This window comes from Sturnira hondurensis, unplaced genomic scaffold (genome assembly GCF_014824575.4).
Source record: "Sturnira hondurensis isolate 20B ecotype Veracruz unplaced genomic scaffold, ASM1482457v3 Scaffold0022566, whole genome shotgun sequence".
NCBI classification, from domain to species: domain Eukaryota; kingdom Metazoa; phylum Chordata; class Mammalia; order Chiroptera; family Phyllostomidae; genus Sturnira; species Sturnira hondurensis.
In genome coordinates, this window is record NW_028095197.1 from 6,047,102 (window position 1) to 6,064,982 (window position 17,881).

At 38.1% G+C, this 17,881-nt stretch overlaps 1 protein-coding gene across 1 annotated transcript in view; it reads right to left on the reverse strand.

The window, feature by feature from the left end:
* The window catches only part of KIF24 (kinesin family member 24), an 88,543-nt gene that overhangs the window by 45,686 nt on the left and 24,976 nt on the right, over positions 1 to 17,881 (reverse strand). The window contains exons 2-4 of the mRNA XM_037036164.1: positions 17,209 to 17,853; positions 11,929 to 12,118; positions 3,309 to 3,406 (exon numbers count right to left, since the gene is read on the reverse strand). Of these exons, the coding sequence (XP_036892059.1) occupies positions 3,309 to 3,406; positions 11,929 to 12,118; positions 17,209 to 17,831 (911 nt within the window). The 5' untranslated portion in view covers positions 17,832 to 17,853. The remainder of the gene's footprint in view (positions 1 to 3,308; positions 3,407 to 11,928; positions 12,119 to 17,208; positions 17,854 to 17,881) is intronic.

A 17,881-nucleotide genomic window follows, 5' to 3' on the forward strand; every position in this document is an offset into this window, starting at 1 on the left:
ACCAACCTACCATCACAGTATGTTGTTTTTTAAGATTTTATTTCTTTATTTTTAGAAAAAGGGAAAGTGAGGGAGGAAGAGAGGAAGAGAAACAACGATATGTGAGAGATACATAATCAACGGCTTCTTGCACGCCCCCAACTGGGGACCTGGCCTACAACCAGGCATGTGCTCTGACTGGGAATTGAACCAGCAACCTTTTGGTTCATTGGCTAACACTCAATCCACTGAGCCACCTCAGCCAGGGCCAATCACAGTATGTTTTAAGAGAAGTTGCAAGTCAAAATTACCTGAGCGTTGTGGGATCTGACCACGTATAGGAGTACTAAGTATAAGGTGAACATAATGTTAGGTAGTAAGTAGTTATTGCAGATTCTTGAACAGGAATCACATGGATTAATGATGACAGTAGCTACTTTTTAGGAAAAAATATGTATGGACACGGAGGGTAGGGAGAGGCCAGAGGTGGGTAGAGAGAGATGAACACAGCAAAAAGGAACTGAAGCCAGATAGAAAAGAGGGAATGATATGACCAGAGAAAAAGAACCATGGAAGTGAGGGAGGAAGAGAGGAATCAAGTGAGAATCAAGAGATGTGAGCTAATCAGATTTCAACTGCTTGAAGCACAGACTAGTTACTTCTTATCTTTTAAACCATGGCTCCCAGGCCCTGGCCAGGTAGCTCAGTTAGTTAGAATGTTGTCATGATACACCAAGGTTTGTGGAGGTGGCAGGTTCAGTATCTGGTCAGAGCACATACAAGAAGCAACCAAGGAATGCATAAATAAGTGAAACAACAAATAGGTCTTTCTCTCTTGTATCTCTCCCTCTCTCTCCAAAAACAATAAATAAACTTAAAAAATAAATAAAAATAAACAACAAACTGTGGCTCCCAGCAGCATGGGTACTTGAAAACAAGGTTAGAGGCACAGTTAGGAAAATGATAACAAAATGAAAATTTGAATACACTGAAGACCTAGGAGAATGAGAGTAGAGAGTACTACCTTGCTTATCTTTGGAACATTTTAGTGATGAACTTTTCAAAGAAACAACGAATATGGTCATGACGAATCTCTAATACACTACTGAATTTATAGTTAAGCTGTACTTAATTTGCAAGTCCCTTATTTATTTTTTAATTTATTTTTAGACAGCGGGGAAGGGAGGGAGAAAGAGAGGGAGAGAAATACCAATGCATGGTTACCCCTCATGCACCCTACATTGGGGAATCTGGCCCATAACCCAGGCATGTGTCCTGACTGGGAATTAAGCCAGCAAAATTTTCATTCAGGAGCTGGCGCTCCACTGAGTCACACCAGTCAGGGCCCTTATTTTTATTGTTAATGTCTTAATATCCAAATTCTAACTTATTTTCAAAATTTACTCTCTCAAACAGCACACTCTAGATTTTGTGCATAAGAAATTGAATGTGAAAGATATTTTACTTTTTTTAGCCTGCTCATACAAATAATTATAAAAAATTTAAATGACTACAAAACAACAATTAAAAAAAAAACAAAAAAAATGGGCAAGTGGAGATATTTAAATGACCAATAAGCACATGAAAAGATGCTCAATATCATTAGGCATTAGGAAAGTTCAAGTTAAAAACACAATAATGTCCTGGCTGGTGTAGCTCAGTGGATTGAGAGCTGGCCTGAGAACCAAAGGGTCGCTGGTTTGATTCCCACTCAGGGCACATGTCTGGGTTGTAGGCCAGGTCCCCAGTAGGGAGCATGAAAGGGGCAACCACACATTAATGTTTCTCTCCCTCTCCTTCTCCCTCCCTTCCCCTCTCTCTAAGAATAAAAATTATTTAAAAAGAAAACACAAGTAAGATACAGTTCCATACCCATTAGATTGGCTAAAATAAAAAAGGCTGACAATGCCAAATATGGTTGAGGATACAGAGCTGGAATTCTCATACAATGACTGCTGCTGGAAGTATAGAGTAATACATGGAAAACTGACATTTTCTTAAAAACATATCTATCCTATGAGCCATCAATTCCATTTCTAGATTTTTATCCAAGATAAATAAAAACATGTCCACAAAATACTTGTATAAAAATGTTTATACAGTTTTATTCATAGTAGTCTAGAAATGGAAACAACCCAAATGTAAATCAACAGGAGAATGGATAAACAATTTATGGTGTATTCATAGAAGGGAATATTGCCCAGCAATAAAAACAACAACATGTACTAATACGAAACAAAACAAATCAAAATAAACCATTATGTTAAACAAGAAAGCCAGGCATGAAAGAATATATATCATAGTGATTCTATTACTACTCTATAGTGACAGAAAGCAGGTCAGTGGTTATATAAGACCTGGGGGTAACAGTAGGAAATTAACTAAGAAGGGACTTAAGAGAACTCCTGGGGTAGTGAAAATGTTCTATATGTTGTTCCAGGTATTGGTGAGCTGGATGTACACAACTATCAAAACTCATTACACCTGAATACTTCTTATAATCTATGTATCTTATTGCATGTAAATTATACCTCAGTTTTTTAACATTACAAAAGTTATTTTAAAAAATAAAAATCAAAATACTCTGGAATCAGCAACTCTAGTAGACTGTTTGGCATATAGGCCTATATTTTAAATATACAACAGAAGCCTTTACTACCTTTTCTGTACCATTTAGTGTTTATTAAGTATAAATTATTATTTCAAAATTTAATCTTTTTTAATTTATTGATTTGCGAGAGGGAGAAACATTGTTTTGTTGTTCCATTTATTTGCACATTCATTGGTTGTTTCTTGCATGTGTCCTGAGCGGGGATCAAACCCACAGCGTTGGGGTATCTGGACAATGCTCTAACCAACTGAGCTAGCCAGGCAGGGCCTATTTCAAAATAAAAAAAAATACATTTATGAAAGGTGGATAAGTGATAATCACTTATCTATTCTACTCAAAGGAGAAAATTAATGAAACTATAGCCAGAGTACATAACTCCTAGTATCAAAAGTTCAAACTACAACTACTTAAACCTTTCTATTCTGAGGACATTAATAAAACTATATTGCTGTCAGCTTATATTTTTCCACTAAGCACAGATAATCAATATCATCAGTGTAAAAGGAAATTCTGCTGAAAATTTCTAAATGCTTGGTAAATCCTACAAATAGAGACACTGAATTTTTTAGAAGAGACTAATTTAAATTCATAAGACCAAAACACAAATGCATGTTTAATTCAAAAAACCTAAAATAGCATAGGCAATATTTATTTCAAAAATAGGATTTATGGAAAATAAAAAGTAAAGAGCACAAGCAGCAAACAATTACTATCATACCCATTGAAAACATGCTGAATGAGTGGGTGAGTGGTCTTCATGTATACATCCTGATTGGCACATGCCTCATCAAAGACTTCATCAAAATAAAAGACATGCTGTAAAAGAAATTTGGTTTTTATAAAGACATTTCCTTCACCACTATTCCAGTTAACATATGATAAAAGTACAAATACATTTTTAACTAATAGTAATTGAGTATAATAACCTTCTAATAAGCAAAAAATATATATATAAAAACCTGTCAAATGACAGTGCCGCCTTCTACTTGAGATCTCTATTTGACAGGTTCTTATAATGTAAAAACTAAGGCATAGAATTTTCATTCTCTCTTAAGTGAAGTAAATTGATGAGTACAAGAGGGAGCCAATACTCCTTAAGTCCAGGAAAGAAACTGATTCTATGGAGATTATCCTCAGAGCCTAACTATGACTAACATGACATAAGGGGGGAATTCTGGAGGAAGACCTCCATTCCATAAGTTACATGGCTTAACTTTTAATTTCATAAACATTTATTGCCATTGACTTTTTAAGAAATGTTTATAAGAGCTTAATTTAGCCAGATTTCCATTCAAGATGGAGGCACAGGTAAACATGCTTTGCCTCTTCATCCAACTACAGCAAAAATTACAACTAGACTACAAAACAAATATCACCCAGATTCATCAGAAAATTGAACTGTATGGATGTACAGCAACCAAGTATTTAAAGAAACTACATTTATCCAGACAGGTAGGAGGGGCAGAGGAGAAGCGGAGAAGTGTGGAGAGACATGGAGAGGTGGAGAGGCATAGAAAGGCATGGAGAGACAGGGACATGTAATGGGCAGTCCCACATTCATGTGCAGTGGATAAAAATTGGGAGGGATACCTCTGGAGCAAGGGATCCTAGCCCCAGGCCAGACCACAGAGCCCAGGGTTTCAGCACCAGGAAGATAAGTCGCCATAACTTATGGCTGTAAAACTAGTGGGGGTTGGGGTGGCGGAAGGAACTGCAGGATTCTCAGGAGACTCCTCTTAAAGTGCCCACAGTGATCTTATGACTTATGCACACCCACTCCCTCTGGGACTCAGCACAAGGGCAACAGCTTGAGGGGAGCTAGAAACAAACAGAGAGAAACTGAAGTGACTGGCAACAGGGCAAGTTCGAGGAGACAGCTTCTTCCTGTGCAAACTCCAGAGGCCAGGCAGCAGCATTGCACTCTCTCTAAACCCTCCCCCACAAAGAGCCACAGAGCCACAGAGCAGTGACAATGATTGCCCTACCCTGGTGATGACCTAAGGCTCCATCCACCCCATACAACTTATAGGTGTGCATTTCTATAATACGCCACACTACTAAGACAGGGAGTCAAAGGAGCTCTACCTAATACACAGAAATAAACACTGGGAGGCTGCCAAATTGAAAAGACAAAGAAATATGGCCCACATGAAAGATAGAACAAAACTCCAGAAAAAAGAACTAAATGAAATGGAGATAAGTAACCTATTAGATGCAGAGTTCAAATCACTGGTTATCAGGATGCCCAAAGAACTCACTGGGTACTGCAACAGCATAAAAAAGACCCAGGCAGAAAGGAAGATTACATTAAATGAAATAAAGAAAAATCTAGAGGGAACAAACAGTGGAGGGGATGAAGCTGAGAATCAAATCCACAATGTTCAACATAAGGAAGAAATAAGTATTCAATCAGAACAGGAAGAAGAAACAAGAAATAAAAAAAAACTAGGATAGATTATGGAGCCTCTGGGACATCTCCAAAGTACAACATGTGAATCATAGGGGTGGCAGAAAGAGAAAAGGAAGACCAAAAAATTGAAATTTTATTTGAAAAGATAATGAAAGAAAACTCCCCTAACTTGGTAAAGGAAATAGACATACAAGTCCAGAAAGCACAGAGAGTCCCAAACAAGCTGGACCCAAAAATGACCACACTAAGACACATCATAATTAAAATGCCAACAGTTAAAGATAGAGAGAGAATCTTAGAAGCAGCAAGAGAAAAACAGAGTTACCTACGAAGAAGTTCCCGTAAGACTATCAGCTAATTTCTCAAAAGAAACTTTGCAGGCTAGAAGGGACTGGCAAGAAGCCTTCCAAGGGATGAAAAGCAAGGACCTACAACCTAGATTACTCTATCCAGGAATGCTATCATTTAGAATTAAAGGGCAGATAAAATGTTTCCCAGACAAGGTAAAGCTAAAGGACTTCATCATCACCAACCCATTATTACATGAAATGTTAAAGAGACTTACCTAGGAAAAAGAAGAAGATTAAAATTATAAACATTAAAATGGCAACAAATTCACAACTATCAACAACTGAATCTAAAAAACAAACTAAGTAAACAACCAGAACAGGAGGCATAGATAGATACATTTAATTTCCTCACACAACCAAAAGAAGGAAAACAACCAATTTAAAAACAAAAATAACCAGATCTTCCAGAAAATCAAACTGTATGGAAGTCCAACAACCAAGGAGTTAAAAGAAGAATCATTCATCCAGACTGGTAGGAGGTATGGAGACAAGACACCAGAGCGGAGAGGACATAAGGCAAGGCAGCGGATGATGGATCAGGTGATTCCACATTTGCATGTGGATTGCATGTGGGGAGCAACACAAACTACATAACCCAGGGTTCCAGTGCAGAAAACTAAAGCATCAAAACCTCTGGCTGTAAAAATCTGTGGGGGTTGCAGCAGCAAGAGAAACTCACATCTCATAGGAGGGGCCCATGGGATCCTAGAACGTACACAAGACCACTCACTCGGGAATCAGGCCAGCACCTACCTGAAAGGGCACAGTATGTTTCTGGGAAGTGAGGGAAATGACTGAAAGTGGGGCAAAAGCAAGTGGCATTGTTCTCTCTCTGACCCATCCCCCACATACAGTGGTACAGCACAGCAAAATGCATTGCCCTGCCCTGGTGAATACCTAAGGCTCTGCCCCTTACAATGTAACAGGTGTGCCAAGGCAAAGAAATATGGCCCAAATGAAAAAAAGATCAAAACTCCAGAAAAATAATTAAGTGAGGAGGAGATAGCTAACCTATCAGATGCAGAGTTCAAACACTGGTAATCAGGATGCTCACAGATATGATTGAGTACAAATGCAAAATAAAGGAAGTGGCGGCTATATAAAGTGAAATAAAGGAAAATATACAGGGAACCACGAGTGAAGAGAAGGAAAGCTGACCTCAAATCAAAGATTTGGAACAAAAGGAAGAAATAAATATTCAACTGGAACAGAATGAAGAAAGAAGAATTCAACGAAATGAGGAGAAGCTTTGGAACCTCTGGGATGACTTTAGACATTCCAACATTGAATCTTAGGGGTACAAGGAGAAGAGAAAGAGCAAGAAATTGAAAACTTATTTGAAAAAAATAATGAAGGAAAACTTCCTTCTGGTGAAGGCACTAGACATGCAAGTCCAGGAAGCTCAGAGAATCCCAAAGAAGTTGGATCCAAGGAGAAATACCCCAAGAGACATCACAATTAAATTACCCAAAATTAAAGATGAGGAGAGAATCTGAGAAGCAGCAAGAGAAAAGGAGACCATTACCTACAAAGGAGTTCCTATAAGACTGATTCCCATATCAGCTGATTTCTCAAAAGAAACTTTACAGGCAAGAAGGAGCTGGAAAGAAGTATTCAAAGTCATGAAAAGGAAGGACCTATATCCAAGATTACTCTATCCAGCAAAGCTATCATTTAGAATGGGAGGTCAGATAAAGTATTTCCCAGATAAGGTCAAGTTAAAGAAGTTCATCATCACCAAGCCCTTATTATATGAAATATTAAAGGGACTTATCCAAGAAAAAGAAGATGATCAAAAATATAAACAGTAAAATGACAAGAAACTCACAAGTATCAACAATTAACCTAAAAAAAACAAAAACCCAAATAAACTAAGCAAATGACTAGAACAGGAACAGAATCACAAAAATGGAGATCACATGGAGGATTATCAGTGGGGAGGAGGAGGGGAGAGAATGGGAGAAAAGGTACAGGGAATAAGAAGCATAATTAGTAGGTTCGAAATAGGGGGAGGTTAAGAAGAGTATAGGAAATGAAGAAGCCAAAGAACGTATATGTACATATGACCATCGACATGAACCAAGGGGAGGGAATGCTGGAGGGAGGGGGGTGCCAGGCAGAGGAGGACACAGGGGAGAAAAAAATTGGACAACTGTAATAGCATAATCAGTAAGACATACTTTTAAAAAATGTTTATTTTTGCCCTGGTGTAGCTCAGTGGATTGAGTGCGGGCTGTGAACCAGAGTCACTGGTTCAATTCCTAGGCAGGACACATGCCTAGGTTGCGGGCCAGGTCCCCAGTAAGGGGCGCACAAGAAGCAGCCACACATGGATGTTTCTTTTCCTTTCTCCTTCCTTTCCCCTCTCTCTAAAAAATAGACTTCCGCCAAAGATGGAGGCTCAGGTGGAAACACTCTGCCTTCTCCCACAACCAAGTTTAAAGACAACAAAGTTTCAGGAAACAAAAACGCAGCCAAAACACAGAAAATTGAACTATATGGAAGTCTGACAACAACAAACCATTCAACCCACCGGTAAGAGGGGCGGAGCCAGCAGCGGAGCAGGGTGGGGCAGGAAAGATCCCCCAACCCAGGTGCCCAGGCAGCCGTGGATGGGTCCCAGGTGTGGGGTAGCAACAGGTGGAACCAGTGAGGCGCAAGGTAACAGGCTGACTGAGGTCACACATTTGGGCACAGATAAACCAGCGGGGGAGTGAGCAGTGAGACAGACCTCGCAGGCCCTAGAGGCAGGAAGCAGCAGAGGGGGCCACCATTGCCCCTCTCTGACCCCGCCCCCACATACAGCGTCACAACCCAGCAACTGAGTTGCCCCACCCTGGTGAACACCTAGGGCTCCGCTCCTTATACATAACAGGCACGAACGGTCCAAAATATGGCTCAAGAACTCAAAGCCCCAGAGCCAATAACTCTAAGCGACCAAGAAATAGCGAAACTCTCAGATGCACAGTTCAAAACACTGGTGATCAGGATGCTCACAGAACTGGTTGGTTATAGTCACAAATTAGAAGGACATATGAAGGCTAAACTGATTGAAATGAAGGGAAATGCACAGGAAACCAATAGTGATGGAAAGGAAACTGGGACTCAAATCAAGGGAGTGGACCAGAAGAAATAACAAAACATCCAACCAGAAAAGAATGAAGAAACAAGAATTCAAAAAAATGAGGAGAGGCTTAGGAACCTCCAGGACATCTTTAAACTCTCCAACAACCAAATTATAGGGGTACACGAAGGGGATGAGGAAGAGCCACAAGTGGAAAACTTATTTGAACAAATAATAAAGGAGAACTTCCCCAGTCTGGCAAAGGAAATAGACTTCCAGGAAATCCAGGAAGCTCGGAGAGTCCCAAGGAAGTTGGACCCAAGAAGGAACACACCAAGGCACATCATCATTACATTAGCCAAGATTAAAATGAAGGAGGGAATCCTAGAAGCAGCAAGAGATAAGGGGACAGTCACCTACAAAGGAGTTCCCATCTCAAAAGAGACCTTACAGGCAAGAAGGGGCTGGAAAGAAGTATTCCAAGTCATGAAATCCAAAGACCTACAGCCAAGATTGCTTTATCCAGCAAAGCTTTCATTTAGAATGGAAGGGCAAATAAAGTGCTTCTCAGATAAGATCAAATTCAAGGAGTTCATCATCACTAAGCCCTTATTATATGAAATGTTAAAGGGACTTATCTAAGAAAAAGAAGATAAAAAATATTAACAGTGAAAGGACAGCAAACTCACAGTTATTAACAACCACACCTAAAACAAAAGCAAACCAAGAGGACAGGTAGATCAGGAGCAGAACCATAGAAATGGAGATCACTTGGAGGGTTAGCAATAGGGGAGTGGGAGGAGGAGAAGTGGGGAGAAGGTACAGAGAATAAGTAGCATAGATGGTAGGTAGAAAATAGATAGGGGGAGGGCAGGAATACTATGGGAAATACAGAATCTAAAGAACTTGTGGCACATGGACATAAACAAAAGGGGGGGAATGGTGGGGGAGTGAGTGTGCAGGGTGGAGGGGAATGAAGGGGGGAAACAGAACAACTGTAATGGCATAATCAATAAAATATATTTTTTAAAAAATAAAATAGCCCTGGCTGGTGAAGCTCAGTGGATTGAGTGTGGGCCTGAGAACCAGAGTATCGCAGTTTGATTCCCAGTCAGGGCACATGCCTGGGTTGTAGGCCAGTTCCCAGCAAGGGACTCACGAGAGGTAACCATACATTCATATTTCTCTCCTTCTCTCATTCCCTTCTCCTCTAAAGATAAATAAATAAATCTTTAAAAAAAATAAAATAAATGAATAAATAAATGAAATCTTTTAAAAAAGTGTTTATTTTAGCCAAACTGATGACACTGTTAGGGAGCAAGATTTTAAACACTCTCAATGCTACTGACATTTGATATACTTTAGTACTATCTTTTTTTCCTAATATTTTCTTTGTCCAAGAAATTGGAATGAAACATACAGGTTTGTTTCCTCATTTTTTCACTTATTACATGACATAAAATTTAATGGTAAGTAGTAATGGTACACTACATGTATATGATCATATATACTAAGTAACATGAGATTTGAAAGGATACAATATTTAGTTAAATGAACACAAACATAAGTTTCAAAATAAAACCCAAAGAATCTAGGATCAATATTTCCTATAAAGTTCTCTTTTCTTCTCTCTACAAAAGAAAGGAAAAAAAGATGTGGGGGGAACCATCCTATCAGTTTTATATTATAGCATTGATAGGTAAGGACTTTGATCTATGAGAGCAAAGGTCCAAAGTTCAAACAGCTGAGAAAGTGCTGCGGAAACTATGGGTATTCAATAAGTATTGATCAATGGTAATAACAAAGAAATAAGGTTATTGTGTTTGGGGATAATGGAAAAATACAAAAGATAAGATGATGCCTCCTTGAGGGAATTATTGTGACAGAAGCATCATTAAGGCAATCTTGGGTAGATGGTGATTGGATAGGGCTATTACTATGGCTGTAAGTAGCTATTACAACTAATTGTTCATTTGGACCATCTTCAAAATAAATATCTCCCACCTAGACCTAATAGACTGTGCATTGATCAGCAATCGATAAGACTGTTAAAGTGATTGGGTTAGTTATACAGTGGCCTAGTAATTTAGTGCCCATAGAAAAGACTGAGTGGATTATTTTGAATGATACTTTTAAACCCAATTTTGGTAACCAAAGAAAAAGAACAATGCAAGTGTAAAAGTGGGAAGTGTTAAAATGACTTCAGTGTTAAAAGATTTGTTCCAGTACAGTAAGATCTCAGCTGGCCAAGGTGAAATGCTAGCACACCAGATTACTCACTATGGTTTTCTCTCTCTACCAATCACTGGATTTTGAAGACAGACAGACAGAGAGAGAAACAGAGAGAGAGAGAGAGAGACAGAGAGAGAGAGAGAGAGACAAAGAGACAGAGAGAGAATGAGAGTGAGAGAGATTGAGAGAGAGAGAGAGAGAGAGAGAGAGAGAGAGAGAGAGAGAGAGAGGAGCAGGAGGNGAGAGAGAGACAAAGAGACAGAGAGAGAATGAGAGAGAGAGAGAGAGAGAGAGAGAGAGAGAGGAGCAGGAGGAGGAGGAGCAGGAGGAGGAGGAGATGATAAATATAAGATGAATGTTTTAGGGGGGCAGATTCAGAGTAGGAGAAACTCTTTATTCCCGAATCTTAACTTCTGGTGGATTATCCCCTCTAGATTGTTCACAATTGCTTCACAATTTTAGGAGTACTTAAATTATAATATCTTCCATATATGTGTTTTGCTGCTTCCTTACAAGACTGAAGAGTTATCAGTTTAGAATAAGTTCTTTTCAATACTAAACGCTTTCTCCTTGAACTCTTCATGACCATTCTGGCAGGGAGTGAACACTTTTTTATGTGTCTGAGCAACTAGTGTTTTATTTAAATGCTTGTATGTTAGTTGTAAAGTTTTATCCCTGGATTATATTCACCCACTGCAATCCACCCTATACAAAGTGGCCTGCTCAAAGAGCCCGATTTCCACCAAATTAAGTCTAAACTCAAAGACAGCTGAGAATCAAAATAAGCAGTTGGCTGGCAATCTGGAGCCTTGTCGCTCAAAAACATATTCTGCATTACTAAACTAAAGACTCACACTCAATAGAGTGAGAAGTTCACACAGTGAGAGACAGGTGAGAATGAAGAATGTATGACCATCTTATAGCCACTTTGGTGCATATGCTCAGTGACAAGTACTGCCTATCACCAATTCATTATCTGAATTCCTTTTATCCCCTCATTCCCTTTCTTTTGGCTAAATAAGTATAATTAAATTCATAGAGCATGTTAAGTGGATGTATCATATAGCCCTATTGCATTAGCACAGAGAAATTATGCTTTTGTATTTCCCATTTTCATTTAAAAAATAAAGGCCTAGGGTATCAATGATTTAATGCAATTTACAACAGAGATGACTAACACCCAAACAAGAAACTGGAATTTAGAATTTGTATGTTACCAAAAAAAAAGCAAGACTCTGACATATTTAATATTAGTTCCAAATACAAAAGAAAAGCATCATACCTGCAGAATATATTGTGTGAGGTCAACTGCTTCTTTCTTCTCATGAACAAGTAGAGTTTCTTTGTCTTCTACTGTAATAATATTAATTTCTCCACGACGTACTTCCCTCATGCCCAGAGGGCGTTTTCGAACACAAACTCTGATCTTCTCCATCTCAGTCCAAGGATTCTCCTTCTCTGAGGTGTTCTGTCTGATATAGTATGTTAATAAGTAGGCCTTTATTTTTAAATAATAGAAAACGGCTACTTTAGAGATCAAAGAATCAGTACATTTTGTTATAAATTAGGTGAAATATACATATAATGCTGCATATTCAAGTTTGACACTAAGAAAGTTATTAGCTAAATACTCCTGATTACTTCTATCTCTATCCCTACCTACTCCACTCCAAAAGAATTCCTAGCCCTGGCTGGTGTGACTTAGTGGACTGAGTATCAAAGGGTCACCGTTAGATTCCCAGTCGAGGGTACATGCCTGGGTTGAAGGCCAGATCCCCAGTACAGGGGTGCACAAGAGGCAACCACACATTGATGTTTCTTTCCCTTTCTTTCTTCCTCCCTTCCCCTCTCTATAAATAAACAAACAAACAAACAAACAAATAAATATTCCTGGCAAAAAAACCCTACCACCCAACCCTACGAGGTTGCAATAGCTCTAAAACATGGTTTGGCTTCCAGATGTAAGATCTCAGTTATTAACAAATCTTTTAACACTGAAGTCATTTTAACACTTCCCACTTTTACACTTGCATTGTTCTTTTTCTTTGGTTACCAAAATTGGGTTTAAAAGTATCATTCAAAATAATCCACTCAGTCTTTTCTATGGGCACTAAATTACTAGGCCACTGTATAACTAACCCAATCACTTTAACAGTCTTATCGATTGCTGATCAGATGTGGTCTTCCAAAGGGCTTCTAATGATGTATGGTGGATGCTCTTTCTTTAACAGCTCCAAAACTCAGGCTAATCAACCTTCAAAATCTAATGCAATATACTGTGCTCACCCCTCTGAGACCTTTACAAGATCCAAACTCTTGTTTCGTTTCAATTATTCCTGTACATTACTGTTTTTTAAATATTTTTAAGTTTTCATTTATTGATTTGAGAGAGAGAGAGAGAAATAACAATTTGTTGTTCTACTTATTCAGGCATTAACTGGTTGATTCTTGTATGTACCCTAACCAGGGATCGATCCCTCAACCTTGGCTTATTAGGATGATACTCTAACCAACTGAGCTTTCCAGCCAGGGCTAGGTTTCTTAATCACTCAATGTAATTCCTTTTTTTTATCCTATCTGAATTTACTAAATACCTTGAAGTATGTGATAGGTGTCAATGTATTGTCCCCCTGTTCTTCCCAGATATATTCTGCCTTTGTTTTATTCTCATACTTTCTTTTTCTCTCAACCCGATATGTGTTTATCTGTTAGAACACAATCTTACATTTCTTCTTCCTAGGACAATTTTATGACTGGTTCTATCCACCACTAATTCATCCTTCTATTCAGATGTGTTTCTTCTCTGGCTCATCAATCTTAACGTTCAGAATATTTGAGGCAAATAGTTCTTGGGTTAGGGATACAAAATTCATCAGGTTTACTTGTTGAGCCTAGTGGTGGTATGTATGAATACCACATATCTAAAAACTGACTACTAACCTAGCTTAAACTCCTTTTAAGCTAGGTAACAAGAAAGTAGAATTCTTGAAAGTAGGAGCTTTACAAGAATCAATGCCTTTGGTGTATATACTAAGAATGTCTTAGCAAGACAAATTATTCTCTTCCTTTATACTTTTTATACTTTAGAATTTGATTAATAGCCCCTAAAAAGCCTGTTATGGTATATTTTATTTATTATTTTTATTTTTTTGTTTTTATTAAAATATTTTATTTATTTATCTTTTAGAGGGGAAGGGGAAGAGAAAGGAAGAGAAACATCAATGTATGGTTGCTTCTCGTGCATCCCCTGCTGGGAACTGGCCCCCTGCCAGGAACTAGCCTGCAACCCAGGCATGTGCCCTGACTGGGAATCGAACCGTGATCGTCTAGTTCGCAGGCCCGCGCTCAATCCACTGAGCTACACCAGCCAGGGCTTATTTATTATTTTTTAAATTAAATTTATCGTGGTGGCTTGGTTAATAAGATCATACAGGTTTCAAGCGTACAAAGAGGACAGAAAATGGTCGTTTCAAAATGGACCAGAGACTTTAGGACAGGTCATATAAAAAAGGACTGGAGTTTTCAAGATCAAGGGGCAAAAAGAAATGAACACTGTTCTAAAAGGCTCTGGTTTTAATGTCCAATCTTCCCTAGAAGAAATAAACTATATCTGCCTGACATGCAAAGAGTTAAGACAGCTGGAGTTAGGTCTATTTGAAGTCTTAAGTCAAGGCGACCAGTTCTCTAAATGCCTAAAATTCTGAGGCCAGCAATTTATTCTGAGTGTATCTGAGTTGAAGCATCCAAAGAGAATGCTCTTTGAACAGGATGACTCCCTAACGGCAAGCCTTAAATTGGTGAAGGAGTTTCTCAGGGTTCTGAAACCTTGACTCCTACTTAGGGTATGAGTGAGAAAGCAATATTGAAAATTATTAGGGAAAAATGTGCTTTCTTATCTCTGTTTCTCTAATACAGACAGCCCCCATCTTAAACTATTCAACTTATAATTTTGTGACTATATGATGGTGTGAGAGAGATACACATTCAGTAGAAACCATACTTCAAATTTTGAATTTTGTTCTTTTCCCAGACTAGCGATTTGTGGTAAGATGATACTTGACAATGGCAGTGGGCTTCAGCTCCTATTTGGGCAAGAGATTAGAAGGGTGAACAACCAATATTCTATAGCAGCAATTTTCAACCAGCGTGCCACCAGAATTTTTAAAACTAGCAATACCTAACTAGTTAGGGGCACTAGCCTCTTTTCCCTTAGACTGTCAAATTGAAAAATGACAACAGCCAACACAACAACAACCCTCTTATGTGAATGCCCTGTCTTGAACCATAAATATATAGGTCACATAATAGAGTTGCATTTTATTGGTTACTTCACATAATAAGGTCATGTCTGATTGGTTAATTCTTTGTACCAGAAACCCTTATATACAAGTATAGGACCTGATTTTTTTAAAAGTCACTGGAGCAAAAAGCATAGGTAATTTACTAATTACTATTATCATTAATCAAAATCATACCTATTTTTTATCATATTGGCAAAAATGTATTTTTTGGTGTGCCACAGATTTTTAGTCATTAGTTTACATGTGCCATGAGATAGAAAGGGTCGAAAATCACTGCTCTACAGTGTACTGCATTGCCAGTTTTTTGTTTGTTTGTTTTATGGTTTGTGGGGTTTTTTGGGTGGGGTGTGTGTTGTGAGCATTAAGGCAAGCTAGGCTAAGCTATGATGTAAGCCAGGTGTATTAAATGCATTTTCAACTTATAATATTTTTAACTTACAATGGATGGGACATAATCCCACTGTAAGTCTAGGAGCATCTGTATAATAAACAATGATAAGGTAATGATATAAAAGATGAGAAAGTTCAATTGAACAGTTTTTGCTCTGGGTTTGTCACATGTCAACCTCTATAAATACACTTATCTCACCCTATGGTTGTTAGTCTGTCTTCCCACTTACGCTGTCCCCTAAGAGACTAAGAATCTCCAGATAGCCTAATCTTTATACTATCCAGAATCAAGCCTAGCAGAAGTAGTACTTAATGTTTACCAAATAAATGAAATAGCAATATTTAAACTAAAATATCCACTCTAGCCAAATAAATAATGCAAAGTGGTATCTGTATTCTATTTATAAATAATCCCAATTTAGATTTTTTTAATTAAAATTTTTTTCTATCCTCACCTGATTTTTTACATTGCTTTTTAGAGATGGGGGAGGAGGGGGAGACAGAGAGAGAGAGAAATACCAAGTGGTTACTTTCTGGTATGCGCCCCAATGGGGGATGGAACTCGCAACCTGGGTATGTGCCCTGACTGAGAATCCAACTTGCGACCTTTTGCTCTAAGGGACAACACTCCAACCAACTGAGCCACACCAGCCAGAACCCAATTTAGATTTTTATGTGCTGTTCAACAAAAGACTGTAATAGTCAAGAAAATGTATGTTCTTTCACCAATAGTACAGCAATAATCCTGGCTTTGATGATCATGAGACTGTCTAGTACTTTCACAATTGAAATAAGAAAACACTACTATATGTTCTATGCTCTGCTAAACCACCCCAAAAGTTTTAGAAATGCCATAAAAATTCACTTACGTATTTCAAACTACTAAAGGTACTTCTGTCTTTAAAATTGGGTAGTCTATTTTTTTTGAATAGAGAACTGGTTGGCTATGAGATCCTTTGAAACTTAGCCAATATAAGACCATATGTAAATACCATGTTTTAAGGTATGGATAATAGCTTTAAAAAGGAGAGAAAAGAAAATGTGGCTTAAGAAAGTATTTTGTTTCTCTGTAACTCACCATCTAGAACTTTTAAACAAAACAAGCAATACATGTTATTTAAAAAATTTTTTTCTATTATACCAATATTAGTATTAAGTATTTCTTGATACTTCACTCCTTAGGGACCTTATTTAAAATTCTAACTTGAAAATAACTTATTATCATCCTGACTCTCAAGCCCTAAACTCTATCAATAGTGTCTTACTCTTTGCAATCACCAAAATCATCTGCTCTTCCAGGGCTGGCTAGAATTGTAGAAGACACTCAAAATCAGGACATTTCAATATGTGCAGGTAAACTAACTTCTCCAAAGACCCACTTAATTCAACTACATGCTCTTTGTTTTTAACTAAGCTTTATATCTTCTGGTTGGTTTAAGCAAATTCAAAACCTCAAAAAATATCATGCGGGTTGTATAATTTTTCCCCCACTGCATAAGGCTAGTTAACTGTTTTTACCTTCATGGATGCACTAGATGTATCATGTTATACTACAATAAATAAAAAGAGTTCTGCTATCAGAATAATAGTGCGTCCTGGCAAGTAGCAGCTGCTTGATATACATGAACAATACCATCTTTTTCCCATCTGCAAAGTCCCAATTCTGCATTAATTTTCCCTCAGCAAGGTATTTCTATTATCAGTGCAGAAGCTGCTCATCATCATTTTCTGTAAATGAGGAGTTGGTCATGAAGAGGCCTGCCCTTGCCTAAGTCAACCCTCCCTTCAAAAAAATATATAGATAAACAAATAAATAAATAAGGTAAGAAAGAAAGAAAAGGAAGAAGAAGGAAGAAAATATAAATTATTACCTGATACCAGAATGAGGGATTCCATAGTTATATCCTGAAACATGAGAGACTCTTTGAATAATGGGAATATCACAATCCCCCAGTATCGGAGAAAAGCAATTTGATGAAAACAGTGAAGTGTTAGTTTCTGTTTGCCCACAGGAATCAGCAGCTATGGCACTCAGAATTCTTGTTTTTGTTTGGTACTGGGAATCATCTGGTAGTATATGCTCTAGCACTTTGAGGTAATTAGACTTCTGTTCATTTGCAGGAAAATCTGATAAATTGCATATTTCAAACCCATAGTTGCTGGTAGTTCTATCTTCGCTGTCAGCAGGAGAATCAAAGTGCAATTGTCTTCGAGGTCCAGATCTGGGTTCCCGAGGCTTGCTGTACAGGCTGCTTATCTGAAGAGGATGCTCTGGGCTACTGACTGCTTTATCTTCTTCCTGCATAATCTTAATGATTTTGATAAGTTGGAAGAGACGTTTGCGGTCGTTCATGTTATGGACTCCCAGTTTGGAGTAGTCCTTCATTGTAACTTCTGCTAATTCATCTATTTTCTGAAGGCCAACGGCAGTAAAATGAGGATAATACTGTGCAAGTTCAGCTTCACAAAGACATTCATACAACCAGGATGTCATTTTTACGAACACGTTCTATAAACTTTGAAGAAAAAAAAAAATCACTCATT